This window comes from Chlamydotis macqueenii, chromosome 4 (assembly GCF_036417535.1).
Source record: "Chlamydotis macqueenii isolate bChlMac1 chromosome 4, bChlMac1.mat, whole genome shotgun sequence".
NCBI classification, from domain to species: Eukaryota; Metazoa; Chordata; class Aves; order Otidiformes; family Otididae; genus Chlamydotis; species Chlamydotis macqueenii.
In genome coordinates, this window is record NC_141559.1 from 72587033 (window position 1) to 72603173 (window position 16141).

The window sequence follows — 16141 nt, forward strand, 5'->3', positions numbered from 1 at the left end:
CTCTGATGGGAACAGTGCTGGTTGGGACTTCTCCATTATAACATCTATATGGAGCCTTGGTACTGTGAAGTGGCATTTAATGAAGGAAAGTGCATTACAGTGTTGACTACTCATCAAGAAAAATGTTCACATAACGTTTTTAATTTTATCCTTGTGATTCATCTGTTCATTTCATTTAATTTTCTGTTTCTTTATTTCAAATTATTGAAATGTTAACTGTTCTAAGAGCTTTTTAAAGTTGCATTATTTTATTCTTGTGTTATGGATTATGTTTAGGTGGTATGCACACATGTGCTGCTTCTCTTTTCCTAGAAGTGTATTTGGTTTTAATCAATAATGGTTTCTGCCTTACCTTACATTAGTCTCTTATAAATGGCTTAATAAATTGAAGATTTTCTGAGAATATCAAAGTGAGCATATTCGGTGTTTAAAGAGAATGACAGCTGCCATTACTTCAATATAACTGGAGATTTCGAGTTCTCCCCAGTATAAATGGAATTAAGAGTATTTTACCGGAGGCATACCTACCTGGTGAAATGCTGGTATGTTTTCATTGACACAGATGAGACTAAGAATTTATACAGTATCCTTGTAGATACATTTCTGTTAGCCATCTAATTCATATTTTATGTGCTCTAATATTTCAAAAAAAGTAACTTATGTCTCAGGGATGATCTTCTTACATAAAGGTGCTTCTTTTTTAGGATGGGTTCTTACTTTTAACTTCATCGTATTGTACCTGAATGGCTTCTAGTAGCAAATTAAGCAATGTGGTTTAATTAATTAGTCCATTACTTCTATTTAATTTTTCTCTGTTTTTTGCATTATAATCTGATATGATGAACTGATATTCATTGAGCTTTCGGGTTGTTTTCATTTGGTTGGGTTTTGTGGGATTTTTAAGTGCACTGTTCTCTGAGACAATAATTAGAGATGGCAGATTGAAGAAAAGTATTTGGCCCTTAATTTCTTCCTAGAATGGAATGAGATTTTATCACTGTGACATTGTCTTACCTTACTTGGAAGGTAAACTTGTCAACAGCTTTCCTCAAAGTGAACGTGAGGGAGCCTTTTTGATGACATCCAGATATTGTTGAGAACTGAACTACAATGTTAAATCTGACTTGACTGTGGAGCAACCTGTAATGTAATGGAAATGGTAGAGAGGCACCATCACTCACAAGATCTAGCTAAAAAGCTGAGAGAGATGGTATGAAAGTGAAAAAAAAAAATTGCCTACAAGTAGTGCAGTATGTTCTTTCTCTGGTAGAAGGTCATGTAGTTGGAAACAAAGCCAAGGGACTTACTTTGGAGTCTCTTTAAAATTCTTAGAGCAACTGGATCCCCTCATCAAGGGATGACATGAATCAACTCTCTCAACTTGTGTTTACATTATTTGGATGCTCAGGTCATCCTGATTCAGTGCATGTGTTCGGTCTTATCTGGCAAACCTGATATCCTTGTAAACTTACACTTCTTATCAGAAATATTTGCATACAATAAGCTTGAATTTCTTCTGGCCTGATCCTTGCAATTGGTAATCTTATGCAAATCAACAAAAGTACTAGGTTCTTAGCACATACAGAAATCAGATTATTTGGGCCACATCACAGATTATTGGAATTTTACTGTTAAATTTAGGGAGAGCACATCTTCTGGAAGTGACTGAAGGTGATAAAGATCTGTGAATGTCAGTTGATCTCAGTGTGTGTAGGAGCCATCGGTACCTTGTGCTGTGAAGAAGGGAAATGTACTCTGAGAGTGAAGTAGTAAATAATTGCCAACGGAGATAAGGAAATATTACTCCTCTGGTAAAATACTGTACAGTGACCTTTATTAATAAGAATGTGTACAATTCTGGTAATCAATTTTCAGGACCAGTGAGCAGGTGCTAAGGAGGGCTACTTGGCAGTTAATAGAAATAGAGAATATTTACAAGAGGAACATCGTTAGCTGAGGAAAATAAAGGACAATAAAGAATATGATTTTTTTTTTTTACCTGAAAGTGTAACCGTGGGGTAGAAATAAGTGATGTAAACAAGTGGATAAGAACTAGAAGTTAGAAAACAGTTTTGACCCATAAAGGTCATCCTCTCCATAAGAGCAGTGTGGCTGTCAATCAAAAAGGCAAACAAACAAACAAAAAAAATCCCTTTAACATGGCGTTTGGCCGCTTTATAGGAAGCTTATACAGCATAACTCCTTGTGGTAATGGAAAACTTAACCTGTGGCTTAAGGATAGTTTTGATCCTGTGCTTTAAAATCAGAGCACAGAGGCTATTGAATATTGTTTTAATTTAAAAAAATAATTAAATGGTGAACAGCATTAATGCCTTGAGCATTTGGGAAAAAAGCAATAATCGAATTTTAAAATTGCATCTTTTAAAACTCATATTTACAAATAAAAATTCCACTCTACTAAAGTTGCACAAATAGTTCTGAGTAATGCATATTTTTGGCTTATGTATGTATATAAATTGTGCAGACAGAATATTAAATTTTATAGCTGCATATTAAAGTATTCTTTTAAATAACAGCTTTGCTCCCTTTAAGAAATGTAATAGGATTTTGCATTTACATTTGATTTTTCGTGCATTTTAATCTTTGCAACAGCTTCTATTTCTCACAGCATCAGCTATGAAATTTGTGTCAATTGATGTGCAAATTTTTACTATAAACTTGCTAAGGACTTTTCTATGAAAAATGTTTAGAGAAGTGTAGATTTCTCAGGTGCTAGTTTACAACAATTAATCTGCTTAGCTTCCAATCCAGATGGCAAATCAAGCAAGCAGTAAATTCTGCACATTCACATGAATTGAGGAAAAGCTGGAAAGTTCAGTTTACTTTTTGTTGTATGAGCCCTAAATGCATCACGTATATTGTGATAGATTTCTACCATTTTTCATAACAGTAACATACCAGGATGCTACTATAAAAAGAATGGGGAAACAGGGAGATGATTGAGCATTTCCCAGTGCATTTTTTGGTGTGAAAATGCTGCAATTTGCTTGGATTTTTCTTGTGTCAACATGTTCCCCCATTCTGATGGTGTGAAGTGCTCCCTCAGCAAAACACATCTTCAGCTTGCCAGGCAAGAACTGTCTGTCTGGGACATTTAAACACAAATTAGTTGTATAGCTGTTCTACACTGTGACTACAAGTTTACAAACCATGAAATTTTAGCTCATTGTGCATTGACTGAAAGGATGTTGCAACCGTATTAATTACCAGTAATCTAGGCAAGGTACGTCTCTTTTTTTGAAGTAGGTGTCTGCCTGTATGCTGAATTTAAATGACTGAAAAAGATTTTCCATATTGTAAGGATTCTCAAAGTGTTGCATATGGGGATCATTTCTTCTTACAGTGAGCATGTCTAAAATCACAAATAAAAATATGGGTAAATGCAATGATAAGTAGCAGTTAAACTTGTCAATTAATAGTAAATTGTAAATTAAAGGAATCTTCACATGTTCCTACCAGTTCCTGTTTCCGTGACCCAGTAGGAACCTGCCAAAGTACCTGGGCAAAGACAAACTTTTAATTACTCTCTTGAGATCTGAATGTGTTTTTCACAGCTATACCACCTTACCAGAAAGACAGTTTACTAGGGTAGCAAAGGAAAATGTTTATGTATATATATGTATAAAATAATAATAATAAAATAAAACACAAATAGAAATAATAATAATAAAACCCAAATGATGCAGAATTTCTCACCACTCAGTGACTGATAGATCCCAACCTGAGCAGCAATTGTGGAACGAAAAAAAAACAAACCTGTAAACAATCTCAGAATGATCCTGAACAGTGAGAGAAAGAGAGCCAGCTCACTGGCCCACTCCTACATAAGTACTGAGCATGATGTTTCTTGCATGGAATACTCTTTCACCAGTTTGGGTCAACTGCTCTGGCTATATCATCCCTCCCAGCTCCCTGTACCTGCACATTAGCAAAACCTGGGAACCTGGGCGGTGACCTTGGTCCCTCTGGCAACAAGTCATATCACTGCTGCGTTTATCAACATTCTTCACAGATGAAATCATAAACATGTTGGCTACTGAGAGGAAAATTAACTCCATCCCAGTTAAAACCAGGACAAAATTAGATGGCAAAACACTCAGTGTCATGTGTCAGAGGAATTTTCAGCCCATTTAGATCAAAAAGTGATGTTAAAATTATACCTTTTGTAGCTCTGACTAATGCAGACTGCAGTTGATTACCCATGCCAGATGCAGTGACTTTTCCAATATGAACCTGATTCACTGTCACTATATTACCTGTGCTTGTTGCCACAGATGGATTTTGAGATCTAACACAGACCCACTCAAATCATAGAAAAGTTTCCATGGCTCATCTGAGTGGCTCATCTGAGGAGTTACTGCAAGCATTCATAACTGTAATAAAGAGATTTTGGTGTGACTCACCACGCAAACAACACGCTGATGTTTGTGGGTGTGTAGTACAGTCTGAACACTTCAGGAAATGGTGCTTACGAACTGTAAGTATTGGCTTCTAGTTTTAGGGCTGAGCATAATTTAGCTGTTTCTCACCTTCTGTATCACTTGATCGTGATGTCAGTTGTGCACATCTGTTATTGGCTGCCACACTTCCAAATCAAGTTCATAATTCCACTGGGATATGACATGGGAACTTTCAGGATGTTTCAGCTGTACTTTCTGAGTGCTCCTGTGACTTCGTAGTAATTTGTTGGCAATATTGTTAATGTAATAATTTTTTGTATTTCATTTGATGTGAAGTGGAGTTGTAAAGGGGTTTATGGGGCGCTGTTACATGTGCTTTGTCTAGTTAGCTGGCTTAATCCAGTAATATGATACATTGCAAGGTAGCTAGAGCCTTGAAGTAAAATTGTGCACTTTATTTTAAATCTCAAAAATAACAGAATGTCACAAATCTTTGAAGTTATATTTCTTTAGAATATAAAAAATAAAGTTAAAACTGTGTAACTCTATATATACAGAAATCTCATAACTCTTGTGTGATACACAGTAAGTAGAAAGATTTGCAAGTAAAATGGAGTGAGTTCATGAGGTTCTTTGAAGGACTTAATTTTATTCTGATTCTGCTTTTTCAGGCTAACAGCTTTCAAAGATACCGTTGGCTTAAACTCATCACACACCCCTATGTGTTCCTATGAGAATTTCCTTCTGCCCATCACCCCTGAGACATGGCTGCTTCCCACTGGAAGTAACCCCCTGTGCTTTGCAGGACCCTCCCTGTCTCCATCGGAGATGCAGGTTTCCTGCTTGCTGCCTCACCTGCTTTTTCTTTCTGAGTCCACTGATGCTGTTTTTCAGCAAGACATAGCAAGCTGTAGCTGAATTGAAAAGTTTTGCCCTCCCTTACGGAAAAGGCTTACTTATGTGCTTAGACTTGACTTTATAAAATTTGCAAAGTTGTGTAATATAATTGCATTGCCTAAAACATCTGGAAGTAGTGGAAATTACAGCCTTCATTAATGCGCAGGACATTGTCAGCCATCAGAAGTTCCTGCGTGCACCACTTCTGGGTTTTCACCTTTGGCCTGGGGATGAACTACTTTCAAAGGTCAAAGAGCAGGAAAGTCCTTTTCCCCAAAGGAGTATACCAGCCTATATGCCAAGTTTGTCATCAGTTGTGGTTTTTTGACAGAATGACATTTCTCTGTCATTGTAATGGAGTCCACCAACTGCTCTTGCTCATTTACCATTTTTACAAAAAAGGTAAAACCGAAACTAGGAGAAGTCACGTCTGTCTTGTTAGAGAGCTGCAATTACAGAGCTGTTGCTAGTATCTTTCAGTCACTACCACAGCAGCTGGATATAAAAGGCTTTCTAATGAAGCACAAGTTGATGCTGTTTAGTTTACAGATGAACTCTCTGTTAGCTAAGGCAATTTACCACTGCACTTTTTAAAGTGCAGATCCATAGCAATTCTCAAAATAAAGATCTAATAAAGACCTATTCATGTAAGTAGATTTCAGTAAGCGGTAAAAAGAGGTAGAATAAATAACATTTATCCAGGAATTAAACTAACAATGCATTCATTAAAGGTATCTGTGCAAAGAAGAATGTAGAGAATGTAGACTGACAGCAATACTTCTGATTATAGCAAGGAAATAAGTATTTCTATCCCCAGCTATCCCAAAGAAAAAGTTCTATGAGTAATTGCAAAAGTGCAAGGATATAGCAATTCATGGAAATATATGCCAGTGAAAACTATACAAAGGAAAGCCAGAATAGCAAAAGAAATAAACAGCAATTCAAGTCTCCCTTCCCTTCTTTCCATACTGAGAAGATGATTTCTTATTTCTCATTCATACATCTTTCTAGTGACCAAATTAATCTTTAGAATTGCTATTTCCTATTACAAAGCTGATGGGATCTGGTCCTATTTCCTGATGAGATCTCTGAGACATGAGAAATTCAGATTATTTTTCTTAATCTTTACTCACATTAGTTTTTAGAATTCAAACTGATAATAAGTTCAAAATGGCAATCAACCAAATAGATTTAAATAAACTTGAATTTGAGGAGAAAATACAGCTGAATTCAGGTATGAAGCTTCCATTTTTGAACGGTCTCATTAGGTAACATTAATGACTTAATCGTGTTTAATTGTTTTGGGTTTTTTTTTCTCTTATACTGGAAGATCTACCTAAATGAATGCAGCATGACTGTAACCGAAAGATGTATTTTTTCCAAGGACTACTGGACAGAATAAAGTGAAAAGTTCAATCTGTTCTTAAAATAATTAAACCTTTTGTTAAGCTTGTGCTCTTTTGTCATTAACACTGGTGGCGTGGTTGTAGCTTTCTGTCATTTCTGTCACAGAGGTTTCATTTTGATTGCTGGAATTACTAGTGACTTTGTTTTTTAAAACTAGACAGCCTCGTGTATAAACGATAACCCCTTTGTGAAGCCATAGGGTGGCCTCACTGCCCCAGCTGCGTAGACCGAGTCAGCAGGCAGAGCGGTGGGAAGGTGAGACCACGCGTGTCTCCCAGGTGAGCACCCCATGGCCTCAATGCTGGCTTAGGAGTGGGCTGGTTTTGAAGACAAAGATGTTTGCAAGGAAATAATAGGGGCTGTTCACTCCACAGCTACCCCGTTATCTTTCCTTCCTGCTTGGCACAGCTGCTGTCACATCCAATAGCAGTCATGAGTCATCCCTGCACTTGGAGTCTAAGCTGCTTTTGACACATTTTAATCTTTTGGGTCTTACATCTACTTCATTCATACAAGGCTGGTTCTTAAGTATGTGTTCTGTCCACATCACCTACATCCATATTCTACTGACCTTATAAAATCTCCTGATTGCCTACAGGAACAGGGCCTTACTTTCAAAATGCCACGGCCAACTAAATCTGTACTGAGTTATTTGATAGATGAGAGAGCATGAATTGGGTTGGAAAGATGAAAAGCCAAGAAGGGGCAGTGGCATCTTCTGAAATGTTAGATGCAGCTGAAAGAAATGAACAGTCTCCCTGATTCAACATAAATATCCTAATCCTGTCTAGACTGTATTTAGGGTTAAATAATGTAGAATTATACCATAAACCATGGAGCACATGCAATCTTGATGGTCCAAATAGAACGTGTGTTTTGGGCAGTGGGTGCTGTCATTCCTCTCAGGAACTTTTCAGCACTAATGAGCACGCACTGCAAAACCAGATTTGTTTTGGTGGTTAGAAACAGCTATTTATATAACACATAAGTGCAATTTCATACTGCTATACAAATCTCAAGTGTTTTTATTCCTCATCTCTTCTGCTTAAGAGGATCTGATAACTTTTATCTTATTTTTACTGTAAAACATATAAACCATATATTTAAGTCAAAATCCCCTGGAGGATATAATTTAGAAGAAATATTGTGCTACGATTGCTTCTCCCCTAGAACACTGTAAACTGCCTGGTGGTATAATAGTTAGCTATTTGAAATACTGCATACTAAAAGATGGAGATCTCAGTATTTGGGATTGCATCTGCTAAGATTATCTTCCACAAGTTTGTTTAAACACTTATGTTTGCTTTGCAGTAATCTGAATGCTAGCTGCTGCTCCTCAGTGCTTTCTTCTCAAAACATTTAGTAGCTTCCTGGTCAATATTTAGGTAAATCAAGTAATTCTGCTTTATTTGTTTTGTATTTACACATTTTTTTAATCCCCCTGCCTCCTCTATTCGGTGTTACATATTTCTCCAGATTCCAGATTTTGCTACCACTTTATAAGGACTTACAAAAAAAAAAATTCTTTATTTTAGTAATTCAAGTTCAAGATGAGTAATTTTACAGAATGTGAATAAGGTTAAGGTATGGCTTGTGAGTTTATGGGTGTTTCAGACTTGCATTTTAAATAAGTGTTCTTTTCTAAAAGGTTTTCCGGAATGCAGCAAGAAAACTAAAATGTTGGTCTGAGCTTTGCATTTCAGTATTAGAATTAAGCCTCATTGCTCCCACCTATGGATAGCTAGCAATGTAAGGGAAGAAGTTAAAAGTGTACATACATGTTTCTAAAAACATTATCTGATGCTACCAGAAATGAAGTAAGCCTGCTGAAGTAAGTTCTTGCTCTGACCTGGGAACTTTTCACTCTGACTGGCATCAGAACTAGATCCAGTCTCTCTTGCTCATGTGGATGCAACCCTTGTTTCCTCCTGTTTTGTGGCAGGTAACCTGGGGTCCCAGCTGGTTGAGTATAAAGAAGAGATGTACATAACATCTGACTGTGGGAACACATGGCGTCAGGTAGGAAGCAGATGTCATCAAAGGCACCTGGAAATAATTTTGATGTACCAAATGTGATGAATTTTGTAATGCCTGACTGATGTTTATATACCCACTCTTTTGAGGGAGGTGGCTATTATCACTGTTTCACTTGGAAACTGGGAGAGATTAAGAAGGTGATTTGCAGAGACTCAAATTGGTCAAGCTGTCAGATTCTGCTGAAACTCAAATATTTTGGTCTCTAAAGATCTTACAAGTATCTGGCATAAAAACTGTAGAGTCTGTTTAGGTTTTTAATAATTTAAGTAATCTTCCTATGCTAGTGATGAAGTGGACTTGGGCTAGATCTTGCATCACAAATATTCCAAGCTAAAAGACATAGTTTCAGTAGAAAGGCAGAAATTCTTCTGCTTCATAGTCTGAAAAGCACTATTTAAGCTTAAACTTTGTTCTTCATTGAAACTGAGAAAACAAAAAGGGTTTTTAAAAAAAAAAAACAATAAACCTTTGAGTGTCTTTTAGTATGATTTAATCAATTCTGGGACTACAAATGCAAAGTATTAAAAAAAAAAAAAAAGAACAGTCATGTAGAACCTGTAATGCCATTTGAATGCTGAATGTCTTTTGCTTTCAATGCCTAGTGTCAGTTTAAGCATTGCACGTTTGTTATGTATTTTTCAATATGCTCAGCAATGCTTCATCACAGGGGTATTTTCTTTCTGTGTGTATATAGCAAAGTATGTCCTTTGAGGTTTAAAAGATAAAATTTTATGCCAAATTCCTTCTTGAAATGTAGCGTATAATAAATAGATGTAAATGCGAAAGCCTTCCAGGATTTACAGTGGGTGCTGTGTTGTGTAATACTTCACAGAGGCCTCTCTGATAACTTATTTTCACCATTTGCCAAAGGTCTATAGTTTTTCTGGGGTGGAAAAAAAAAAAAAGAAAAGAATGAAGGAGATAAAATTCATATTTTTGCTGCTTTTTATTTGTGAGACACTCAGGCAAATTATATATGATGAAACTTGACCTTAAGATGACTATTCATGCTGTAAAACCAACAACAAACTGATCCCTCATTATGACAGTCAAAATGAAAAACACCATTGCTAGCTTTATTTTAATTAAAATTTCTACAAAGCCTTTGAAAGAGCCTACTCAATCTTAATATTTGTGATTAGAATGAAAATGTAGATTATTGTATGTATTTTATGGCCTCACTGTTCATGATCAAGCAGTTCTTCAAGAGGACAGTGTTACATTTCCTTTCTCTGTTGGAGTTCGTGCAACAAAAGACAAGGCTTCAGTCCGATGATATGGGAATTATTTAGACAGTAAATTACAGGTTTTCTGAGTTGGCAAAAGCAGAGCAAAGCTTATGTTTCTGCGGAACTCTTCGAGTAAGTCTAAGTCACTGGCTTGGAAACTGCAGCTGTTGTTACTGAGTACCTGTAACCTTTCTTACATGCCACACACGATGTGGCAGACCTGTCTGCAGACTAGAAGAGCAGCAGTCTGTGCTTGTGTAGAGTGACACAGCAATGCAGAAAAGTAGATAGACTTAGGAGAAAAGACAGTTCAAGGAAATAATTAAAAGCTTTTCTGAAATAATAGCAATATTGGTGCACAGAAGAAAGGGGGAGGAAGAACAAAGATCGTGTAATTCAACTGTGTGATTTGAGACAACATCAAACGTACTAGGAACATCTCTAACAGCTTTGCCAGACCTATTTGTTAATCCATTGTAGGAGATTCTGCAGTCTAGCTACATGGTGTTTCACCATTCTTCATAGATTTTTCTGAATATTTAGCATAAGCTGACCGTGCTTTTTGCTGCTGTGCTTGCAGTTTCATGAATTCTGCAAGGTAAGTTGATTTCTTCTTGTCTTTTGGGCGGAGTGGTGTCCTGTCACCTTTAAATAACTTTTCAGATGTTGAAAGATGATTATTATGTCTACCCAGAATATAGGGTCTTTTCCCTTGGGAAAAAAAAAAAAAAAAAGCAGACTTAAATCCACTGATTTTTCCTAATGGATCAAATTTCTAAAGTGCTTTTCCTTTTTGTTGCTCATTGATTGGGCTGTCTAATATGACATCCCGCTCCTGAAGCATAGTAAAGATGAATGTAAAATTACAATTTTTATCAGTACCAGACAGAATGAAATTATTGCCCTTGACATTGACATTATTGTCTTGACATTACTGGCACCTCATTTCAGAAGATTTCTCTTCTTTGCACTAGAATCACATTGTGGATTCAGATTCAGTTTGTGATTCATAACTAGGACTAGTTCCCTGAGTTCCTGAATTTGTAGTACATTCTCAATTTAACAATGATCTACTGATCATTTTCCTTCCATAATTTCGTTACCAGCTGTGTACACTCAAATGGTTTCAACTGAACCTGTATTCCTGTATATTGCATATGGTAAGGTCATATGAGAGTTCAGGAAGACTTACTATGGTAGGATATACAGCCAGTGTTTATAAGTAGAAATAAAAATGCCTAAATGAGAGTTTTGTGAAATTAAGTAAATGCTGGTGATAAATGGAAAAGTATAAACAAGGATTCTGATTATAAGTAGCCACAATACCACTTCGGCTAGCTCCAGTTGTTCTTCTGCCTTTCTTTTGCATGATGCCTGAGCTGCTTGTTGATATCTCTTGAAACCATCATTCCACTGCGTGCCATTTTAAGGCAAACTGAAATTTGTGACTGTGTATTGTGCAACGTTGCACTATAAATAGTAGTTTGGGAGCTGTTTGACAAGTAGCTTACATGTCCATGCAACAGCTGTGATCTGGCCTGTAGGGGAAGGGAATCTCACCTTGACGTTATCATGAACTACGTGAGCTTAGATAATCTTAAGTGAACCACGAAAATGTAGCCTAAGGTGAACTCGTGGGACAGATATGTCTATTGGGAAGATTTCTCTATTATGCCAGGAAAACAACATAATAAAATGTGTTAATGAGTGTGACAGGAGTCAGATAAATAAATCTTGCATTTGTGAAGAAGTGGGCTACTTTTGAACACAATTTCAGACTATACAGGTTTTAAATTTTTTTTTTTCCCCTGTGGGGCCTGTTTTCTCAGTCCTGACTTTTAAAATATTAGGATACTCTGTCAAATGCTAAAGATGACCTTGTGTGTACATATGAGTGTGTTTTATTCATTTTAAAAAAACATTTCTGTTCGGAACTAACATTGCCATTGCTATTTCAACAGCATCTGTTACAACACTGTGCTTGAAATAGGGCAAACAGAGTAAGAGAAAGGTCTGGCTTTCAAAAGAAATTACTTGAATAAAAGGGAAAAATCAGCAACAAAAAACCTTTCATATGTGATCTGTTACCAAAGTAGCTAGTGTAGCGACAAAATGCTCAATTAAGCTAATAAGGTTACCCAGAAGGTCTGTTGTATATCTGGGAATGGAATCTAGATCTCTGGAGCTTTAGTCCAGTGCTTTATTTGTTAGAATATAATTTCTCTATGTCAAATCCTTTTGTATCAGAGCAATTTGGAAAAACTTTGTTTAAACAAGAGCACTTATTTTTCTGCAGACATCTTGAGAGGGGTGGTAACACCTCTAAGCTTAAAAGTAAAGGCTGCAATCCCAGCCTCTCACCCCGGGAAGCTTCACCTGGCTTATTCTGGGTAGGAAAACTTCTGTTTCCAGATTTGAATTCAGAAATGGATGTAACTTTGTGAGAGAAGCAAGTGACTTTGAGCATTTTTGGTTACTTTTGAAACTTAGGTATCTCAGAGTAAAATTGTGGGGAGTATATTTCTCTAGAATCATTTGAACATGTTTTCACTGATTTAATGGAACTCCCCTAATTGCTCCCAACAGATATTCTGGCCTGAAATAGCTGGTGAAGTTGTTAGGATAGACACAGAAAAAAAAACTTGAAGAGCAGAGGGAGGAGAGAGAGAAGAAAAAAAAAAAAGTAGTTGATAGTTGATATTACAATTGTAAAGCAGATAACATGCTCCAAAAATTACAAAAGAAAGAAAGAAACTTAGAAATAGGTTATAAATTCCACTTCTGTAGTTTCTAGCTACTAGTGAGGAAGGTAATAAATTTATTACCTGATTTTAGTTAGTGGAGAGACGTATAACAGAATTTGTGGCTGACTGTGAACATACGTATCACTTGTTCCTGGGTTTGAACTTCAGCTCTGACAGTGGGACCATCTTTGCCTAAATCCAATGGAAACTGTCTTGGTTTTGTTTCTAGAAAGTAGACATAAATATTTACTTTTGTGCTGAACTCCACAGGCATGAAATCATTAATTCTTTTCAATGTGCTGAGGATGAAGAGTTGCTTTTATCAAGAACGTCATGCGTTTTGGTTATTAAACATTTGAAAAATGTACAAAGAGGAGCATGATATAAAGTGCGCCTGTAACGTGCTTTATAGTGTGCAAAGTGGATGTAGGGTAAAGCTGGGGTACTGAACTGGTGCGTGAGGAAGTGCCATGGTGCTTTTCTGGGAAAACCTAATTTGGATGAAGTGATGCAGATACTAGCTTCCTTTACCTTTCAGTGTGGTTGTGAAGCTTTTGGAGCCTTTGTGTCCCAGCAGATACTGTCTCATTCTGATTTGAGCAAAAGTTCAAACAAAGTTTAGAGGAGGATCAACACTCTGCTTCCTTATCTGACTCCAGCTGATCTCATCCTTTTGAAGTGCATCTAAAATTAATATCTATCCTTTACTGAATTCTCTGCTAAAATATGCAGCTGTGTGGAACAAGTAGATAGGACTGTAAATGCCTCATATCAGAGTTTTGCCTGAAAATTGGCAACACTGAGAAGCTGATCAGACACTTAAAGCCCTAGTATTCCCACAAAATATGCCCTTATTAGGTGAGAGAGAGAGAGACTGAATTCTGAACCCAAATTAAATGCTTACTATTTTTAAAGTAATTGTGAATGTGCTGTAAGATACTTTTTTTCCCCCTCTGGTTCAGTCTTGCTGATAAATCCTATAAATGTAGCATTTACTATTGTCAAAAACGAAACAGTTGGTATTGTCAGTTTTTTTTTTTCATTCATGAGGCAAAGTAAAGCTGATTTTTATCTTTTTCATCTTTGCTTAGTCAAAGTGTGTAGAAGGCTGCATGTTCATCCATTAACTGCTAAATGTGTATAGTAACTCTAACTTTATCACCTACTCTTATGTTAAATGAACTTTCACAGGTAGATAACATGAGTAAACCCTGTCTTAAAACAGATTTCAGATGTAAAAAAGGGAAGATATTTACCTGTTCATTTATTTTAGTACTGCCGATAACCACTAGAAAACGAGTGAAAAGAATTGAGGAAATTTTGAGTCCTTTATACCATTAAATCAATATTACTTGTGTTTTGGTTCAGAACTCAGAGTGGTTTCTGTGTGAGATCACAAAGTTTGAGTTTAAATAAATCATTGGCACTGGAAATGCAGAAAACATGCTTGCAGCAATTATTTCAAGTTCTGTACAGTCTGGAGAACATGCGAGAAAGTCATGAACAGCAATACTTTTCTTATTTGTCTTAGAATTAGACTACAAAGCATTTTATTCTGCAAGATACACAGAATATAGCAAATACCGAAGTAAGGTGATAGGTCACTTGGTGATATATAATAGAAAGGAATGCAGAATGCATACTGTGAGAAATATAAGCTCAGGCTAAAATCATTTTAGACAGTTTAATCTGACTGTGATTTGAACCTGAACATTTTCTGATTCACCTGCTTAATTTTCTTTACTTTTACAGCTGGGAGAAATATAAGAGTTAAACTGACTTTTATGTCCTTTTCAATTTGAAGCGTGGACATTATAAAACACATAAGTCTTTTAATCCTGGTTTGCTCGGGCGTTTTATTTCTGCTGGTTTGTACATTTGCTTAGCTGGCCTTTTTTTCTCTAACTTGTAGGTTTTTGAAGAAGAGCATCACATCTTGTACCTGGACCATGGTGGAGTTATTGTGGCCATCAAAGACACCTCTATCCCTCTGAAAATACTCAAGTAATCCTACAGTCAATTAAAGTAGAGCTATTGTATATTCAAGACTTCAGGCAAAGTTCAGAGCTTAAGATAAGCATTTCAATGTGCTCATGTATGAAATGCAGGTGGAGTCAGCTTAATTTAACATTCATTAAGTCGACAAAATGCAGGTGGATATTTTCTTAATGATTACTTCATGGTGCCGAAGATACCATAGCATAATACATTAATCATCATAAAATTTTCTTGGATAACTGTAGATATTTTTGCTTAAAAGGCTGTCCTGGAACTCTACAGTACAAGCCATGTTCAGCATCATTGTTACCTGCTACTGATTTGCACCACCAGTATAAGGCAATGATGCTCAACCTGTGATGCAGATAAGGCTTAGGTATCCTGTGAGGATAGTTCATTTATACTGTAATAAAGCTCTGTCCTCTTAAAGGGCCACAGTGAATGAAGACGTTGGACAATAGCCCTGAGATGCTTGGGCGAGAACAATATAATGTAGACTTTGGGAGCCAATGGGGAAAGGACTTACGTGTGCTTACGTGTTGTGTAATACAGTATGCAAGAAGCCCAGTTCTTCTGAGATATTTGTGCCCAAATTAACTATATTATGTGTAGATCCTGTCATACAGTGATAATGCTGCAAATGGCCTTCTCAGCTTGTGTGGCAGGAAAAATTTGTGGCAAAGCATTTTGTTTCTAAAATATCAAGTTTTAAATTGCGTGATATGGTAACCTTATGTAATGGTACACAAAACTATAGTCTTCAGCATAAAAACCAAGAGAGATCTTTATCACTTGTGACTAGATTCATTTTTGCATAATACTGTGTATACTGATAGGAACTAGGCTATTTTCTTGGTTAGCTAGAATGAAAGCCATTGTTAACCTACTGTACAAAAGACCTGGAGGAAATGTACAGAGGAGACTTTGATTCATAAATTTTGGGTCCACAGAGTATTTGAAATACGTTTTGCTGATTCATCAGCATGTTTTGAAAAAATTTAAGTGGATGGTAGCTGCTGTGAAGGACCATCATCTTGATGCTTGCAGTTACTGCGCCTCCTGCATGTTGTAGCAATTGGACTGTTTTGCCTCTCATGTTTCCCTGACCTCTGCTTAACAGGTGTCTAGTTCAGAGACTACTAGAAAGAATGAAGTGTAAATTAACTTGCTCTTGAACCTACAAGGTAGCAAGATAGTTTGTTGACAGACCTCAGTTTTTATCTGCCTGACAATTTCCATTGTTGCGGCAAATTTATTATACACCTTCTAATAAAGATGTGAGACATTGCTGAGAAAAAGAGCACATTAATATAACATCCTGTCCAGGCGTATTGTATTTTGGTGATCATAAATCCGAGGCTTTGGTAGTGAGGGAATTTTTTTTTTGAATGAATGAATGCTGTTTTGT

The 16141-nt window shown here is 36.5% G+C and overlaps 1 protein-coding gene across 1 annotated transcript in view; it reads left to right on the forward strand.

The window, feature by feature from the left end:
* Positions 1-16141, forward strand: part of SORCS2 (sortilin related VPS10 domain containing receptor 2) — a 576005-nt gene that overhangs the window by 502998 nt on the left and 56866 nt on the right. Inside the window, exons 12-13 of the mRNA XM_086747245.1 lie at positions 8668-8744; positions 14648-14739. Of these exons, the coding sequence (XP_086603371.1) occupies positions 8668-8744; positions 14648-14739 (169 nt within the window). The remainder of the gene's footprint in view (positions 1-8667; positions 8745-14647; positions 14740-16141) is intronic.